Raw genomic sequence first — 19,629 nt, 5'->3', positions numbered from 1 at the left:
TCTTCGTTTGTTACAGTGGGTAGACTAAAGGAGTGGGCTGTCCCTAAACAGAGGCTGTCTCTCACTAGGTGGTGGACACTATTACCTTGGCACATGAGAGTCTGGGACAGGACTGCCCTTTCAGTATCAGAGCTCATTCAACTATGACAATCACCTCTTCGTGGGCCTGGTCTAAGGGCACATCTTTTCAGGTCATATGCTGTGTGTCTGGCTGGTCTTTGCAGAACATTCTGCAGGTTCTACGGAGAGAATAGGTTCTAAAGAGTGTCCCTTTTTGGCGTCTCAAGTTCTCAAGGTGAGTGCGGAATGTTCTTTCTCCTAGCTGCGGATCGCTTATGCTGTACAGTTTTAACAGTGTTGCCATTAACGGTGCTTTGGTGTACTTTGATGTTCACTTTTAAGTCTGCCCGGGATTTTGTGCAGGCTCCAACTGTTGTGGTATCTGCTCTGTCATAGTGCAGCCTGCTCATTTCTTTGGCTTGGATATGCAAATCTCGCATGAGCTCGAACTGGCAGTTCATTGGTTTGTCTCAGCCAATCAGTTGTGGGTCCTCAGGGCATCTTTGTGATTGGTTGAATCTGTGTGCATTAACCCATGCTTGGGGTGTTTTAGCCAAATTGGTTGGGTTGATCTTGATCTAGATTTTGAGCTCTCGTACCGTGCTGTTGATTGTCCCATTAGTGAGATGTGCCAAACAACCGCTCATGGGGAGCATTATGTGTTTTTTTCCCTCAAGAGTTTGAACGTATGGTCTCTCTAACTCTTGACTCTGTACGAGCTCATCTGTGAGGGTTCACGTGGGTGACTAATGTCTGCTCGCGACGATCAACGTGCACTGCATTTATTCTCGTTTCCACTATTCTACGCTTGATCGTGGCTTTGCATCGTCGTGGTGCAAGTGCTTAATCAACTCAGGGTAGGTTTACCTCGAGTCAAGTTTTTGGTTTCAGAACAGCTGATTTGAGTTTTTCAAAGTTTCCCATCTTAGTGTATATCAACTCTGACCATACCCTTCATTTTAACTCCGTGTTGGTTGAACCTCCATATTGGGCCCAAGGACCTCTGGTATTAAAGTAGGTTTACAACAATAAAGATCTGGCAACATATTTAACGGTGGACATGGGGCTTTTTTATCCCTGTGTGCATCAAACCTATCTTGTGTTATTGCTGCTAAAAAAATATTTTTAATATAAAAAACTGAAGAGACTTTGGCCACTCAAATTCTTCTACTTTAACCATTTCCTTAAAGCCATTTTTTGTAGCTCAACAGAACTATATTGCACATCAGAACTATATTCTTTGGTTTTATCTATAGTGATAAATGATTAAGGGGTTTTGGACTTTGTGTTACTAATATTTATTCTCCTGTGCAACAAGTCTTCATGACTGGACAACATGTTCTTAAGTCATCTTGGTGTGCTAAGAAAATGTAAATATCAATGGGAATATACATGGGAGATGTTATACTCATAAGAATTTCTAAAGGGTGCAATTAATTTTGACCAGGGTGTATTAGAGACAAGCTTTTTTCATAATGTTATATTCCACCCACTTCAAATTGTTTTGCTTTATTGAAATGTTGGAATATTGTGGATTTTTAAAAAGATCAAAAGGAGAAACACAGATTTATTTTTACAGCCTTCTTTGGTCATATTTGCCAAGGGTGCCAATATTAGGGGAGGACACTGTGTATTTGCATCCACAAAAGCAGACAAAAACATTAAAGGTTTTGTTAATGTAAAAATTAATGTAATGTACTCATTCGGTTCCTCTGTAGTTGAATGAACTGCCACCCTCTACCCAAGCAACAGCATTCTTCACAACTTTTTTGGTTGGATTTGGTTGCTTTGGTTGGATATGGTTGCTTTGGCTGGTCTGTGCCTCGGTTTAAAATATGTAGCCTACGACCGTATGAAATCATTTTTTTTCCTTTGTCTTTTTGACTCTACAAATCGAGTAAAATTTGATAAATAAAATAGTAAATTGTTAAAAGCTTAAAAACGATTATTACACTATATGTTTATTTAAATAATGTTAAATGAAAAAAAAAAAAAAAAAACTTAAATTATGTTGCAATTTAAGTAGGCTACAAGTTATAATTAGGGTAGGCCTATAGATGATCAACAAACAAGATAGGCTACATTATATCATGTTTAAAGCAAAGCAATGTTTAAAAAAAGTGAATAGAAAGCAATGGACAAAAAGTTCAGAACAAGCCACAGACATTTGATCAAGCAGAGAGAATGAAAAAGCCGCTATTAAAGCATACTGAACATAAGCTAATTTATAGAAATGCATAGGCTTAACACTCGAGTCCGCATGTGATTAGGATGTTAATATTATTTTACATATTCTTGAGGAATTGCAAGCATTTTGCTCGGATGAAAGTCGGCTCAATGTTTATAAACAATAACAGCACAAAGATGACAGTGCCAAGTGATTCATGTTTATTCAAGCACTTTTTTCTGATAAACAATGCTCAAAGAAATTTTAAAGTTCTGTGAATCTAGAAGCGGAGACATCAGTTTTTGATGCGTGTGCTCAATATGCATGCGCCGCTCATTCTGCAATCAAATAACATCAATCAGTCTTTCATGCATTTTAAATATTAAAATATTGATATTTCAGTGACACTATTTTAAGGTCCAATTATCAGTATTAATAAACCATTAACTATGACTTTTGCCTCAGTAAACTAGTCATTTGATAATTATTAATAGTTCGTAAGGTAGTAGTTAGGTTTAGGGAAATGGAATATGGTAATGTTGAATATGTGCTTTATAAGTACTAATTAGATGCCTATTTTTAGCATATTGGCTGTTTATAAGCAACTAGCTAATAGTGAGAATTGATCCCTATACTTACCAATTACGTAAGAAATATCGTTAGCACTTAATATAACGTGTAGCTTCAGATCATTATCTACTTTTTCGTCTTATGCCAGCATTCCGCGCTTCCGTCCTCATGTTTAGCATTGCAGCAATTAGAACCCAATTCCCAATGCCACTTTGATAGGACTTACCCGTTTTAACCCCACGACTCGTTTTTCAATTGGTAATTTCTGAGCTTTCTGCAATTGGATCTAAGGGAACGTATCCTTCAGCCGACCTAAAATTAAAACATTTCGCTCCAGATACACTTTTATATGGAAACATATTGGTTGCTATATTCAATTTGAAATGCGATTTGCACAATGGCAATTCAGTAAGTAAAATGACAATGCAATTGTTTATCTAAATATACATTTCAAATAACCTATTTGCAACAATTCATATAATTGAATTTTTATTTAAATTTTGCAATTACATTTGTCAGTTCCTACACTAGTTTTAATATGTTATTTAAATGGATATTTTTAACGCTCTATAAGTTGCAAAATTAAAATGACAATGCATTCCCCGGATTGATTATATATGTTTAATATAGTCAAGCAAAACTAGGGAAAATTACATTAGAATTAACTTTTTGCTACAAATGCATCAACATTTAGCCATAATCACTAGTTATGAGTGTTGTTTTGACTTCACAGATGATAAAAGCGTTAAATCGTTTGCACATACAACAAACTCTGAACGTGTTTGATAAGAACGTGTCTGACGCCTGGGCCACACATAATCCGTGTGCAGTACGTATGAGGTGCGTAGAGCAACACGAATGCAGTACAGATCCGTCATGCGCCATTGTGTTTCCACACATACTATGTTACATTTGCATGCAAGCGGTCCGCGTCTTCGGAGTGATTCAGTCAACAATGGTTAAGTAACTTCCCAATGTTTGGAAGATTATTCGAAAATAAAAGGTTTATGAAACGCTATGTTCGTCATTTCTTTTCTTTAGTGAGAGTTGTTGATAAAAGAAAGGCTATCACGTTTATCTGTTGCTAAGAAGGTTGCAGAGAAGAACGAGGTGCAGACTTTGGGTTCACTTCATTCTATGAACCAGTGCAGAAGTCAACATGGATCATTACCACATGCTTGTCGCGTGATTGTCACTATCTGCATGCACCTTCCCCATAAAATATAAACGCTATAGAATATTTGTACGACACCACATTTTAATCAGATTTATTGTTTTTACAACTTTTTTTGCTTAAAAAGGTAAAATAAAAAAGGTAGTAAACTCAATTTATATGCATTTTTGGTGAAATGATTGCATTTCTATGGCAATTTGTGTTCATGATACGTGTCCCATCACATCCGTGTGGTACAGCAAAAATAGACTTTGCGTAAAAGATCGCTGCACTGATGCAACGCAACGCATCTGCAACGGACGTGCTGCACTGCATACGTGCGCTGTGTGAATGATCTTATCCAATACAGAATACTGCTGTAAATTTCAAATCTACAATGGGCGGGATGATCTTCAGCAGTCGAGATTGGGGTAGTGCGCAAAATGAGATTCACACCTGTGGTAAGTGACTTATAACGTTTTTTTCCCATATTTGGTAACTATCATACTGGTAACTTTATATAGAGGTATCTACATTCGCGTTTCATATTGGTAACCCCGGATTCAACCTCCATCCGCGGGGACTGAAGGAGTCTTGCGCTGGGTGTTAGCAGCACCGTCGCGGTAAGTTTTCAAACATTCTCCGTCGCTATAGCACCTGAGGACAGAAGTTTTTCATGTTATTTCGAGTTTTTGTTTACACCAGGAGCGAAGGCGGTATGTGAGGAGCTACAGTTCATTGTAATAGTAAGTTGACGGTTGATTTTTTAATGTTGAACATCGCAAAGGTCGTAGACACGGTAAGTTACATGCTTCGACTGTTGGGATTCACAGGAATTTAGTGTTGAATATCACACTCAGTCGTGATTATTTTGTAGTTTAATTCAAATGTGCAAATGCAGTTATCCGTTAAATCGAGCGCCCAAATTAAAACAAGTTGCTAAAGCTTGAGGTAAGTCGATGTTCACGGAGGATAGCCCAGTAAAGTGATTAATGTACGTAACCATCTAGATATACAGTATATGTAACGTAGGCCAGATGAGAGCTTGAGCAAACAACGTTACCGACACACTCATCGTTAGAGCAGGACTGTCTCCCAAATAGGACCGTTGGAAGGTGGGAGTGAGACGGCCCGTTATAAATACCAGTGTGACAATTTCATGAACGTGACATACAGAAATGTTAAAAAATATAAAAGTCTATAGTTACCATTAACTATTGTCACATGTGGTATTGTTTGTTTTTGGACACACTTTGCCATGCAGTCCACTGGATGCTGACTACTGAAGGCTAGGTTGTGTGTGACGGAGCTCACCACAGCTTCATGTCTGGCCTTGCCACTCTGTTCATAGCATGTTACATATTCAATCTTGAGTACCAGGATGGGGCAGCGTGTATCTTGGAGTCCAATAAAAGGTATTAGTTGAACAACTTCCTTACCTGCATTTTATAGATATATTAATGTTATATAACTTAAGACCTTTAAAACAATATTTCTCAACGAGAGATGGATTTTTTTAGTGCAAATTATTTAGAAGTCTCCCCTGTTTAACACTAGCAAGCTGATCATTTAATTAATGTGTTTTAATATAATATATTTTGTATATTTAATATAGAACATTTTGTTTTTCCTGACTCTTTGTAGATATTAATCCAGAGAGTGGAACAAGAAGAAGCGTCATCTAAAATGCCAGGATATAGAAGAAACAGGTTGCAGTGAACCCACATGTTGCCGCTCTTCTAAACACAATGATGAATTTTCAGTGTAATCGATGAAAAGTAAGCAGCACACACACACACAGATCTCATCATTGAATTACATTTTAATATTCACCGTCTCTGACTGTATATGTTGTCCCCTGTTTTTCCTCCGACTATAAATATCTAACATTATTCTCTTTTTCTTTTCCGTAGTTCTAGCTACTTGTGCTCTGATGGATCAAGATGTGGACCGTTTTACAGACTCACTTGGGCTTTGTTTTGCGATGTTGTTACATGATGGTTATGTTGGTTAACGTGTTGTTTAAACATGAATGTTTAAACATTCCTTGTTTAAAGAGCCATGTATGCTACTATGAAGTTGTAACTGAATAAAAATATTTCATGTAAAACAAGGTACAAAATTTGTAATGTATTTTTGTATCAATTAAAAAATAAATAAACACTGTATATCCAGTATGCAAAACATACTGGATATACAGTGATTATGTATTTCTTCTAAATACAGTTAATTAAAATCAGCAATTGGCTGTAAAAGATACAGCATTATACTGTTGCTATTCAAAATTACATTTTTTTCCTGTATTGTGCAATAACAGAAAATGGCTGTAAATTACATTACAGTACTGTTGCTGTAAAATTTACAGTAACTGGCTGGCAACCCTGCTGCCAGTAATTTACTGTAACTTTTAAAGGATTTTTTTACAGTGTAATCAATCCGGGAAATGCATTTTCATTTAAATTTTGGAACTTAGAGCATTAAAAATATCCATTTAAATAACATTAAAACTAGTTTAGGAACTGACAAATGTAATTGATATAATTGAATTTTTATTTTCATTTTGTAAAAATCTTATTTGAAATGTATATTTAGATACACAATTGCATTGTATTTTACATACTGAATATAACAACCAATATGCTTCCATACTTTTAAAGACTATTAATATATGTATTTTTTCAAACATTTAAAAGGTTTTTAAACAAAACATTACAATGACATACTAAAACAATAAGTCATTTAAACAATAATATTTTGTGTCAGTGTTTAGTGTAATTGACTGTTGATTTCAATGTCGACAAGTAGGAGCCTACAGTTTAAACGACTGTCGATTAGGGTCCCACATCCCTATTAAAAACAACTTAAATCATACCTGTTCCACATTAATTTGACTAACCAATAACAATATTTCTTCAGCTTTAATCCTGCTAGTAACATGTCCTTGTGAGTTGGCAAAATGTTATAACCTCTCCTGCTCGTAAATCGCATTGAATAAAGGCATCTGCCAAATTAATAAATGTAATGTGATGTGCTTTATTATGAACAGCCAATAAATTGATTTACCTTGCATGTCTTCCCTGTCTGGAAACTTGATTTGAACATTGTGGTCTTTAGTAATCTGCTGTATGCGTGAGCCCTTTGGCCCCATTATTGAGCGGTGGAACTTCTGAGGGATCACACACTCCATGGTCACTTGTGCATCCTGTAGATTATGAGGAACATTACCACCTTAAAATTACAACGGCTGTCCGAGACATATACTGCATGTATGTAGCAATTTCAGATTATATGTAAACTACTCACCAAATCCTCAATCAACTCCAGCATGCGTTTTTTAGCAGCCTCCACACAATCTTTGGCACCCTTCAGAGAAACCTTATCGCTCTGCGAGGCAGTCCGGGGGAAACTGACGATAACTCCACCATACTCTTCAGCAATCTCCCTCAAGACTTGACCTCGACGTGCCACAAAGAACCTATGGTGCTTTGGATCAACGGTCATACCATCCTCTACAACGTTATCCTAAAACATTTAAAGGGAAACATAGTCCAAACATCTTCAGTTATGTTTGGGATATTGCTCAAGCTAAAAAGGAACCTACCAAGCTTTTAATGAGTGCCTCCAACACCTTCTGTGCTTCTGCCACAGCTTCCTCTGTACCAATGACTGTGATCAGCTCCTGATCCTTGTCCTGTGGGGTAGGAAAGATGATTCTGGCGCCCGTGCTGTCCCGCACCTTCCGGATATTTCCGCCTCCTTTTCCAATAAGGAACTTGTGGTATTCAGGTTTGGCACAGAGCTCAACTGTGTGGCTTTTAGTTTGCTATTACAAAACAATCACAGGTAGATTATTTGTACTGAAACTTCAACCTAATGTGAAATAAAGAGTAATCAAATCAATAGTCTTGTACTGAATGAAAATGAATTTTGATATTAATAAACCAACATTCATCTTTAAAAACCTAAATTGGTCGACCACTAAACTGAATTTATAGACATTTTTATTTTGTTAAAGCACAATGCTGATATTAAGAAAGCATTGTGGCCGATAAGAGGCAGATATAACACAAATGCAATTAAATTAGTTAATGAGATTGCAAGTAAACGAACAATTGTGTATTATGTGCCTAGTTACAAACAGTCTGAACACATGAAAAGGTTCACACCTGACATTACATTAATTGTGGGCAGCTAAACATGGCATAACATGAATAAAATAAAGCAATTGAAACATAGTGATACTTGCTATACAATTTAAAAAAAATCTCAGTCATATTACATTACTAAGTGGCAAATCCATGATTCACATCTATAGCACATTGTGGCATTTTTATGAATAAAATGCTTTTGGGAAAAAAGTCAATTTGAAAAAAAAATCAGCTAATGCCGATATAATGGAAAAAAATCCAAATACTGGTAGAGATTTCAGCCATGGCAGTATATGGGTCTAACAATAGTACAGCTTAATGGTTGATTGAGTTCCGTTTCAAATGTTAGCCACTTAACAAAAACCCATTTTTAAAACAGACCTTCTCTTCCGCCAGAAACAGTAGCTGCTTCTTGGCTTTCTCAACCTCCTCGGCTGGGCCTCTGATCGTCACTGCATCAATGCCAGAGCCCTCTGTGGGGAAATGAATGTGCACGCCACCACACTCCTCCATTATGGAACGTACAAAACGCCCCTTGGAGCCAATTAAGGAGTTGTGCAATTTTGAGGGAATGGAAACCTCCAGCTCCGTAATATTTGCCTGCACAAACATTTAGGAAAAATGTAAAAGCTCATTCCATCCTCATGCTTCTCAAATGGTGAGAAATCAATCTCAAGACGCATTAACTTAAGTAATTCTATAATTAGGGGTACATGTGATGTCCATGGATCAATTTGACAAATTTTTCATAAACTTTCCACTTCAAGCAATGATTACTTTATATCAGGGGACATTTCTAATTAATTGAATACAAAAATCCAACAAAATCCATCTTTTATCTTGCAAAAAGGCATATTCTATTATCAAAATTGTGATCGAGTTTTAGTGACACCCAATTTAGTAAATGTGAGATTTTACTGTTAAATGTTTGTTCATATCTCTAATAAATATGTGTCAAAAATCGTCATTAAATTATGAGAAATGTGTTTAAAAATATTTTGCTCACACAAAATGAATGCTTTAATGTAAATGTATATGTATATGTTTTATAGGGAGTAACAAAGTGACCATGTCAAATGTCCAACATCAGACAGCCTCTTCAATATTTTATCCAAATTATTGTCTAGATTAACATGTTCTTTTGAACTTGCATCACATGTTATGTTTATAAATATGTAGAGAAAGAATATAAAAACATAAGTTAATCAAGGTCATGTTTTTGTTTAAGGTCAGCAGTTTGCACAAGGCCCTTAAATGGCCAAATGTCAACTGTGTTACCTATCAACGGTTGACAATGTTGGCAATTCAGTGTCAATTTATGCTCACACCGAGTGTAGCTGGTAAAGAATATTCCACAGAATTACATAGGAATTGCACAGGATCTCACTGGAAGTCTTTGGTAAGGATGGTGAATAACACTAAATTCAGCATACTGCGGATTTACGTTGGAGCAAAGTTTCATTACGATAGCATACCAAAGAATGCTCATTTTCAAGCCCAAATTCATACTTTCATACAAGTAAGACGGATAACCTCAAAAACTCTGGTGAATAGACTCAAAAACCTTCAAAAATCTGTATTATCAACCATGTGGTACTTCATTCAGGTTTCATTTGACACCGCATGTGTCCGTAACCGTTGACAAAATAATGAATTCAAAAATTATTTTGCAAGCTTAAGCTCCAATTAACAAAGCATATTAAGGGGATATATTATTCGACCACCTAGTTTAATTAAAATAATGATATTGATTTCATGACTTTGTGGCTGACATGAAATGTACCCCGAAATATACTTTAGTATTAAATGTAACAAATCTCACCAGTTCTTTCTGAATGGCCAGGATTCTAATTTTTGCTGCCTCACAGTTTGCCTTCTTTCCAGTGATGACAATCATTTCTGAGTTGCTGTTTTCCGCAGGCAGGTCAATTTTAGTGTTAGTTTCTTCACGGATCTGAGAAGAAACTAAATGTTTATCTGTCCCTCCCCCTTTTTACTGATATTATCTGTGTCTAAGCTCTAAAATAAGCTACATACCTTCTTTATATTTGCTCCACCTTTGCCAATTATGTTTTTGTGGAATTGCTTGAAAATTGGGACCGAGACTGAATAGCTGTTCTCAACCTGGAAAGACAACAGTCAGTCACTGTTCGGATTGCAATGATAATGTCAATATACAGCCCACAACTACAATCTAGTATTTAAATGAAAAAATTAAAGAACCTGCGTACCATTTCAGCCACGATTTTCTGCATGAACTTTGTGCATTTCTCCACTTCAGTACGAGGTCCACGCAGTTGTACAATGTCACTTTTCTGCGCTGGGTCAGGGAAGTTGATGATAACCTGTAAGAAAAAACAAGTTTAATTTTTGATCAAAGCATGAAACTCCACACCTAACTGAAAAAAGTACCAGCTTTTACCTCCGGAAACTTGTCCCGAATTTCTTTAACTTTCTCCCCTTTCTGTCCAATGATGGCTCGATGAAAACGCTGTTCAATAATCATGTCCTTTGTACGCTCATTCTCCTGTTGAAATCATAACATGTTTTGAGACTTTCAAATTGAGTTGCCAAACAAGGTTTACAAATAACAGTGATTCTGTCACATTCATTTTGCCGTGGCGGGCCAACACGTCCAAAATCCTCAACACCACGACTAGTGACACACCGTTTTCCATTCATTCCTAATTTGTATGGCCATTGTTGCCAAGTTAACAACTCTTTCATTAGATTTAACAACTTGTTCAGAAGACGCATATGACAAACCTTGTGCGGTTTTGGATTAACGGTTACTTCAGTGAGAAATTGTCATCGGTAGTGCCCTGCTAGCGCAAGGTCTCGTTTTCCCGGTGCATGAAACACCTCTCTCAGGTCTTGCGTCCGTGTAATTACCAAAAAAGAAGATAATCATTTGACACAAAAAAGTTTATAGTCAAGCAACCGCTGTACAACAGCATAGGTAACTTCGACTGTGGGCCAGTTTATTTTAATGTAACAGTTTTGTATGGGATGCATCTCCGTTTGCCTATGCAAGTATCGATGACTTATTGCAATAAAGTAAACTATGATTTGACAGCCAATGTACAGCCATTCCAAAGCTACCGTTAAGATAGCCCATCACTTTAACATTCCCATGGCGACGCGGAACTGCTTATGTGACACACGTAGATGTATGACTGATGCATTGCTTTTACAGAATTTTTATATATGTCATGTAATATCTAACATTCCGATTGTAAAATATGTGCATGTGCTTTGTTGTTTTAACACTTTAATAATGATCACATTGGGCACCACCATGTTTGTTTCTGCCCCAGACTGAGATCTGTCGGATTCAGATCACATGAATTCATCCACTTCTCTTAAAAAAAAACGTAAGTGCCTGGTAAACTGGTAGAATAATTGAGTGATCTTAACATTTGCTTACATTGCAGATGCGGTGTCTAATGTGAATAAAATGCGTCAACAATTACATTTGACGAGATTGTTATTGCCGCTGTATAGTAAATGTATATGACTAAATGTGTAAATTTAGTAAGCATTCTTTTGCTTGTCTCCGTTTTATACAGGTTCCCCGTATGTTTAGCAACAATCCTGTCCTTACAGAAAGGTATGCCACACATGACAAGCACTTGCTTCTAACGGAGTGGTCTAGCTAAAAAGAATAATTTGAGTGTGCTTGTAAATTTTTACGTTACCTTGTAAAAAAGTAAGAAGTTTTAAAAACAAGCAACAAAAAAATAAAATTTGGAATGTGATTATTAATCTATAAAAGATATACAGCAGGCAGAACTAAAATATATTGTTTAAGCAAGGAATTATTGACAGCTGTTGAATTCTTGGAAAATAGTGAACATCCAGAGGTGCGGTTTTATCTCAAGACATTTGTAAGGTATTTTGACCCGGATCGCCATTGATTTTAGGACGAATTTCTTCTGCATCTAATCTGAAGCTGTTGCTTGTTTTTCTGTTTTCTGTTTCAGTGACAAAGCAGGAGAGGAAGACGACAGAAATAGGAGCGTAGTAGTGGTTGTTAAAATGTTTGTATTGTTTATATCCCTGGAACCCCACACGTTGACATTAAAAGAGGAACGCACCATTCCTAAGAACTGTTTTTTTATCACTGACACACATCAGCGAGGATGAACAAAAGTCTCAGGTTGAGCAGAGATAGACTTGGCATGCCACGGACAGAGACCACACTTAAGGTGAGCTGATAAATAAAGGGGAGCTGATTGAACTACAGCAGATTTGACTAGTGCTAGTGCAGTGCAATTTAAAAATGTTTTATACTAAAAACAGGGATTTGTTACTTTGCAGTTCTACTTTAAATACCCCTAAGCCACACTGATGCTACTCCGTTCATTTCACGTTTCAAAAGTGGCAATCTATTTAAATCAAAGACTGGAACCAAATAACATTTATATTTTCCTTAAATGTATCTTGACATTCACATTTTATTTATTATTATATCTTAATACAATATGCATTTTCAAAATCAAGGGAATCGTTTGTATTTTCAGCTTTAGTCATTCAGATCAAATAGGATCATTTAGGTCCAAAAGCATACATACCCAGTGAGTAAAGGCAGTTTGCAATCAAAGGGAAAGATGCAGAGCAGCGAAATGCTCAGTTGGCAGTTCAACAGCATTCATATTCATCTAACCTGGTGAAGGTTTTATAGAGGGGCAAATTACCCGCACAAACAAACAAAATGTACCGCTCTACAGCATTTGATGCAGATGTCAGAAAGCTGAAAAACTTTAACTGGCTAATGGAAACAGAAATAAAAAAAGGGGACATTTTAACTAATTGCTTTTTGCAATGTTTTTCTCTTGTAAAGGCTATCAGAAAGAATCCATCCGAATCCATTTTTACATCTTGTATGTACTTTTTGTTGGACACTCCATATTCCAAAGGAGGACCTTAAAAATCATAATTTAATTTCACTTTAAGGCATTTTTTCAGGATCTCCAATCTTGCATTACCACGCAGTATAGTACCATCCCATGGCAACAGCTGGAGGTTGGCATAATGGCAGGTTGCACAATTTCACCACTTGCTTTCACATTGACAATGGAAATAATCTGGTATCGCGTTGGGTGGTTGGAGGAGGACGTTTGGATAAAAGAGTTTTGCCCAACACCAATAAGGGCATGCATGGATGACATGACAACTATCGCAACAACCAACGCATGTACAAAGCGAACAACTCCGGCAAGAAAAAGCCAGTGGACTCAAGAAAATCAATACAGATCTTCCTGGGAAGCTGAAACTCTAGAGCTTCCAATTTGGCTTGTTGCCACACCTGATGTGGCAAATTTCAATGTATGAGCTCACAGTGAGTCATGCAAAAAACCTGGATAGATCTGGGAGTACACCAGTGAGGAAATTACTTTGGCTACCAAGATGCCTTAGCAACATAGGGCTGTGCGGTAATGGATCTCTATGTCTTCCAATTTCAAGCCCTGTGGAGGAATATAAATGCACCAAAACAAGTTACGATCAAAGAATCCTGTCATCCCGGTGTAATGATGCTACTCCAACAGTTACGACAGGAAGGAAATCGAACCCAACTACAGCGGTTGGAGAAGCAAAGGCAGCCCTCAGACAATAGGACATTGTCGGACAAGTGCACCATGGCAGAGAGGGAGTTGGATTGGTAGGTTTATTTAAACCACAGACTTCCTTTCCCCTTGGAATTCGCAGCTACCAGCCAGACATGCTTTTCCAGGAGTTGACTGCACCTTGGGAAGAGGCCCTTAATGAAGCATTTGAAAAAGAATCTCCGGTATGCCAGCGGAGAATGAAGGTCGGGGGATGGTCAGCGAAAGTGTTTCTGGTGGAAGTGGGCTGCAGGGGTTTGGTTTCCAATTCCACTACAAGGCTGCTTAGAAAGTGGGGATCAGAGGACAGGCCCAATGGACGGAAGTTAAAGAACTTGCCACTGACGCTGAGAGAAGCAGCCACTGGCTGTGGTTGAAATGGAAGGACATATTTTGGGCTGCCAAGTGACCACGCAATTAAAGTGTGTTCTATTGTTATGCCATACGGGAACCGAGGCACTGACTTTGCATTAACAGAGCCAGTGGGGCTATAACACCGTTAGCCAACAGGTTGGCGCATATGGTTGCGTTGATTTTTGGTAATGTGTTGTAATGTTATGCCATACGGGACAGGGGGCACTGACCTTGCATTAACGGAGCTAGTGGGGCTATAACAGCCTTAGCCAACTGGTTGGCGCATATGGTTGCGTTGATTTTTTGTAATATGCTGTAATGGTATGCCATACGGGACAGGGGTCACAGAGCGTGAATTAACCATTTGGGTAGTCCTGGCCTAATGGTTGGAGAGTTGGACACGTGACCAGAAGGTTAACTGCAACTGGTTCAAAACGCGGCAGCTCGAGTTCTTACACGTACAAAAAAGTATGAGCATATAACCCCGGTTCTGTCAACCTTGCACTGGTTACCTATAAAGCATTGCATTAACTTTAAGATCTTGCTTATTACCTATAAAGCCCTACATGGTCTAGCGCCGCAGAATTTGAATGAACTTCTATTGTATTACAGACCTACACGTACATTACGCTCTAAGGGGTCCTGTCAGTTGGTAATACCTAGAATTTCAAAATCAAGTGCAGGTGGTAGATCCTTTTCTTATCTAGCGCCTAAACTTTGGAATATTCTTCCCTGCACGGTCCGGGAGGCAGACACACTCTGTCAGTTTAAATCTAGACTAAAGACTCATCTTTTTAATCTCGCATACACTACACCTCCATAATATTAATCCTCAGAGGATTTAGGCTGCATTATTTAGATCAACCGGAACCAGGAACACATCAAACAACAAATGATGTACTTGTTGCATCAAAGAGTGCAGAACAGTACTCTACTCTCAGCCAGTCTTGTCTCTTTGTTCCAAGGTTACCGCAGGATGCAGTTCATGCCCAGACCTGATGGCAGAGCTGAGAATGGGAAGCGGTGACCTGACAAGTGCTAAGAGGATAGAGCTGGATAAAGGACGCGACAACTTTGTTTTTCCTACAACATTTCAAATGCTATTAGATTGTTAATGATAATCTTTAATCCTTAATTTTTATATTTTTACTAAGCCTTGTTGTGCAAGCACTGTTGAGCTTGTGCAGAGGCAGCAGCTTTTGCCAGAGGGGAACTGGAATCCCCTGGTTGGGCCTGGGTTCCCCTGAGGTTCCTCACCACCGTTTGCATATTGTTTTGCACTATCTGCCTGGCAGGGGGGGCTGCTTTAGAATTCATACTTGTATTAAATGTGTCTCATGTACAGCTGCTTTGTAACAATGAAAATTGTAAAAAGTGCTATATAAATAAAGTTGAGTTGAGTTGAGTTGTCGGTTCGATTTTCAGGGCCGGCGGGTAATGACTGTGGTACCTTTGAGCTGCAGTGATAGCTGCCCACTGCTTCTGGTGTACACATGTTCAAGACTTGCAGTGCGCGAGTTCACTACTCACTGGACAGGTTTAATGCAGAGGTCACCATAGCTGACAAATAGGTCACTCTCAGAGGACAGGTCCAGTGGAAGATAATCAATAACTGGCCAGTGATGCAGAAAGAAGAAGCCAATGGCTGTGCTTTAGACGGATGGACACCGCATGGGCTGCCAGATGACCTTGTAACAATGCAACACACCCAGGTTTGATCAACCCGCGGTGGGCCTCCCTCGGCTGAGGGCGTCTTGTGATAAACACCCAATGAGTTTAGGGTGCACAACTGACGATGTGTCGAATTGATGGGAACCATACAAATGGGATTATCAGCAGCACCTCATCAAGAGGCATCTTTGTTGTCATTATCAGAGAGACATCTCATGAGTTGCGTGTCCCAATTTCAAGGAAAGGCAAGTATGCTACGTTTTTCTATAATCCTTCATCCCCAAACACAGAGGATGCCAACCCGACTAAACAGGGAAACGTCAGACCTCCTTTCCTCTAATCATATACTTGACTGCTTCCCCCTGCATAAGGACGTCTAAAGAATGTCCTTATGGCCAATTCAACTGTGCTGACATAGTGGGATTATAACACCATTACCAATTCAGATTCACTTAATGGACTAGAACCAGTTTTTAAAAAATTACTCATTATAGAGTATGTAAAAAAAATAGTTTTGAGGAGAGATCTAGTCTAGTAATGGGCACAGCATTGTTACATGATGTTTAAGTCCATTCATTTTACCATTTGTGACTTGTCTGAAATGCAAGGGAACATATATTCAAAACATTTTGCCCAAATGTTTTATTTGCACATTGTGACTTGAATCTGTCTTAAAATATACATTTATACTAAATAAACGAAATGGGCTGTTCTAAACATATGCTGTAAATTAATGGTCGATTGTTTTTTGGTTCATCAATATTGCGCTGTACCCTTAACTCTTTCCCCGCCAGCCTTTAACATTTTCTCTACAAAAAATGTACTGTGAGCCATCAAAGTTTAAACACTGGTGCTGGCTGACAACTTATTTTTTTAACGAGTATATGAACAATATATCAAATGGAAGAACAGTCTATGCTTTTAAACAATAGTTAATTTGTTCTTTTTTATCACCTCTTAGATGTGGGTAGGTTTCTTGAAAAATGGATCACTTTGATTAAACCTCTGAGATCATTAGCATTTTTGGTTGAAGACTCCTCCCAGATTACACTCCGAACAATGAACCAAGAATGTATATATTAACATATATATTATTCAGTTTTCAATCAGAGATTGTGTTCAATCAGAGATTGCTGTTGTACAGCGCCACCAGCTGTACAAGAGTACAAACACAGATTGCCCTAACTGGTCTTTGGCAGGGAACGGATTATTTTTAAATGAAATTTGTACAAAATAGAAATCATTATGCCTATGGACTGTCTGCACAGAGATAGTAAACAAGACGTGTGTCCTTGCGTTCTTGTGAGCCCCAGTTTACTTAAGGTTTGTGTTTGGCTAGTCTCAAATTTATTTTAATAATTTAACTATTTATATTTAGGTTAACATTATTTTACTGCATAAAACTATATTAAATAAAGGATTAGTTGAATTTTGTTGAATGATCATTTAATTAACATCTTTTAACACTGAATGCAGGACACATTCATTAACTTTTTTAATACTTGTAATGTTTTAATGCTAGTAAATCTTTAGAAGCATTGATTTTACAAAGTAAAATTCATGTACAAATTTAGCTAACTTGCCATGCGTGACGCTAGCTCCAGCAGCTCCTTTTTGGCCTCCTGCACTCCCAGGGGGTCTCCTTCAATACGGATCAGGTTACTTTTCTCATTATCTGGTGGAATGCGGACGGACACCTTGTGTTGCTCCTTAATGCGGTTAACTAGACATTGGAAGGACCAAACATGTCACATTAAGGACTTGTAAATTCAGAACCATAATAACTGCTTTAATAAACCTCACAACTTGCAGCAAGTAAATCTATACTTAACTGTTTGCGCCGCCTTTGCCAATTAAGTGTCGATGGAACTTTGGGTCCACAATAATTTCTGTGAAGTCCATTCGGCTAACCTATGAAAAAATAAACATGAACGTCAAATAAAGGAGATGTGAAAATGTGATAGTTTGACAAACAGCCACACAATATAGATAGAAGACTGAATACTCTTACCAGATCTGTGACAATGGCTTCAATCTGGCCCTGTACAATCTGTACATCTTTGGTGGGTCCTTCCAGCGTGATCTTGTCCTCTCCCTCAGTGAACTCAATATGCACCTGTTTTCATTGTAAACAGTTACCTCACTGACCTTTAATTTAATAACAGCATCATAGCTTTTCTACAAAAGAGCATACAGTAGGTACTAAACCAGAATAATCCTTCTGCAATCACTGTCGCCACGGTGGTATTTCTTTAATGCGTGTTTCCGGGTCCAACCATCTATTCATTTCAAGCAGGGCAACAGCTTAAACATGTTAATAAGCACAGTGTACTTGCATCACATATTTAAGCGGAGCATTTGTTAACAGTATACACTACAGTCTCCAGGAATCTCAGACATCAATATTTGAATAAATTATAAAAAAGAATCACTGACTGGCCATGTGAAATTTTGTGACCAAGATAAAGGTAAGGATCATGGTTTTCTGATAGTTTTACAGCTCGTCATGAGCGTATATTAGCATTTTTTGTTGTTTGTCTATAGCAACTTAATGAGCGTTTGGACCCGGAAACAGTTGTTTGATCTGGAAGATCATAAACTAAGTTGTTTTTTCATCGATATTCACTCAGCGCGAATTGACGCGTCAAGCTTATTGTCTGCAAAAACCAAACTTAACACTTGATTGAGCTCTTTTTCTTTGAAACCGAACGTGCGCTATAATATTGTTGGCAGCGTCCATCCCCCAAATTGAATAAATACAACTGCAAAGACAGGATATAGCGCGTGTCCTCACTCATTAATAGTTAAGTTCTTGTCTAGTGCAGTTTACGTTCTCATTTAGTAATAGTAATAATGACAGTGTCACTTTGACATCACTTATTGACTGAAAGACAAAGTACTACAAGAGGAACCAAAGAGTATAGATGCCAAGAGGCAAAACTCAATAGATCGTTCCCATTGCAACACCTGCACCCTGCGATTCCACCATTTTGGGTTGAAAGACTCTGCTTTCTGCTCTGGCAATGAAAATATCAGCTGGTTTGTAAAAAATAAAACCAAGCTGAAATGCAACCTGAATGATGATAGTACTTGATATCTGTCAAGGTTTCTAGCGAACAAAGGCTTTTGTTGTAGAGTATTTTCACCCCAAAAAAGCACCAGAGTTGCACCTCTTGGTATTTATACTCTTTGGGGGAACGACAAGACAGGAAGCGCCATTCTCATGCCACAAAGCAATCTGTAAATGACAATCACGTCGAACGCTACTTTCAAGCCTACCTGTTGTCAGTGGAAGCCTTAGAATTTTTTGTTTATCTAAACTAGTAGTTTACCAAAGTTAGTTAAAAATTTATCGACAAGTTTAATTTTTTAAAAGGGAGAGTCTGCACTTTCAGCACTTAACATTTACTGTGAACAAGTGAAATTGATAAATTCCTAAAATGCATTACAGGAGGCAACACATTAAAAATCAAAACAAGAGTTATGTTTATAACAGAAAAAAGCGTTACTGGCGGAGAATGAGCCAAATGGAGTACATTAAAATAATCAATTTAATAATTGGCGCAAAGGTTTTGATTTTGATCACAGGGGTTCAAAGATCTTTTTTTCTGCATGAAAAGCAACGTCCCTGTATAGAGAGGACAATCTCCTTCCAAGTACAGCACAAACTCAATGAAGTTCTATATAAAATTTTATATGAAACAATCTTAATTTGACATATCACCAAGTAAAAAAAATTAACATTTTGAACAAGCAAAACAGCACGTTTAAAGCCAATATTGGCATAGCCTGCATATCATTTTTTTTTTTTAAAGATTGCGAAGCACGATCATTTTACACCAAAATGTGCTATTTGTGTGTGAAAACCATGTACAGGGTGACATTGAAGCAAGCTGAGTG

General features: G+C 37.7%; 1 protein-coding gene across 2 annotated transcripts in view; it reads right to left on the bottom strand.

Annotated features, from left to right (window-relative positions):
• hdlbpa (high density lipoprotein binding protein a) overlaps positions 1 to 19,629 on the bottom strand; it is a 55,726-nt gene that overhangs the window by 14,127 nt on the left and 21,970 nt on the right. For both annotated transcript variants that reach the window (XM_056751189.1, XM_056751190.1), the window contains exons 10-20: positions 17,741 to 17,845; positions 17,562 to 17,640; positions 17,313 to 17,452; positions 10,521 to 10,625; positions 10,330 to 10,443; positions 10,136 to 10,222; positions 9,921 to 10,052; positions 8,480 to 8,698; positions 7,552 to 7,773; positions 7,254 to 7,472; positions 7,014 to 7,152 (exon numbers count right to left, since the gene is read on the bottom strand). In XM_056751189.1, coding sequence (XP_056607167.1) covers positions 7,014 to 7,152; positions 7,254 to 7,472; positions 7,552 to 7,773; positions 8,480 to 8,698; positions 9,921 to 10,052; positions 10,136 to 10,222; positions 10,330 to 10,443; positions 10,521 to 10,625; positions 17,313 to 17,452; positions 17,562 to 17,640; positions 17,741 to 17,845 — 1,561 coding nt within the window. The remainder of the gene's footprint in view (positions 1 to 7,013; positions 7,153 to 7,253; positions 7,473 to 7,551; positions 7,774 to 8,479; positions 8,699 to 9,920; positions 10,053 to 10,135; positions 10,223 to 10,329; positions 10,444 to 10,520; positions 10,626 to 17,312; positions 17,453 to 17,561; positions 17,641 to 17,740; positions 17,846 to 19,629) is intronic.

This window comes from Triplophysa dalaica, chromosome 6, assembly GCF_015846415.1.
Source record: "Triplophysa dalaica isolate WHDGS20190420 chromosome 6, ASM1584641v1, whole genome shotgun sequence".
Lineage (NCBI taxonomy): Eukaryota > Metazoa > Chordata > Actinopteri > Cypriniformes > Nemacheilidae > Triplophysa > Triplophysa dalaica.
This window is presented reverse-complemented; position numbering and strand designations above follow the sequence as displayed.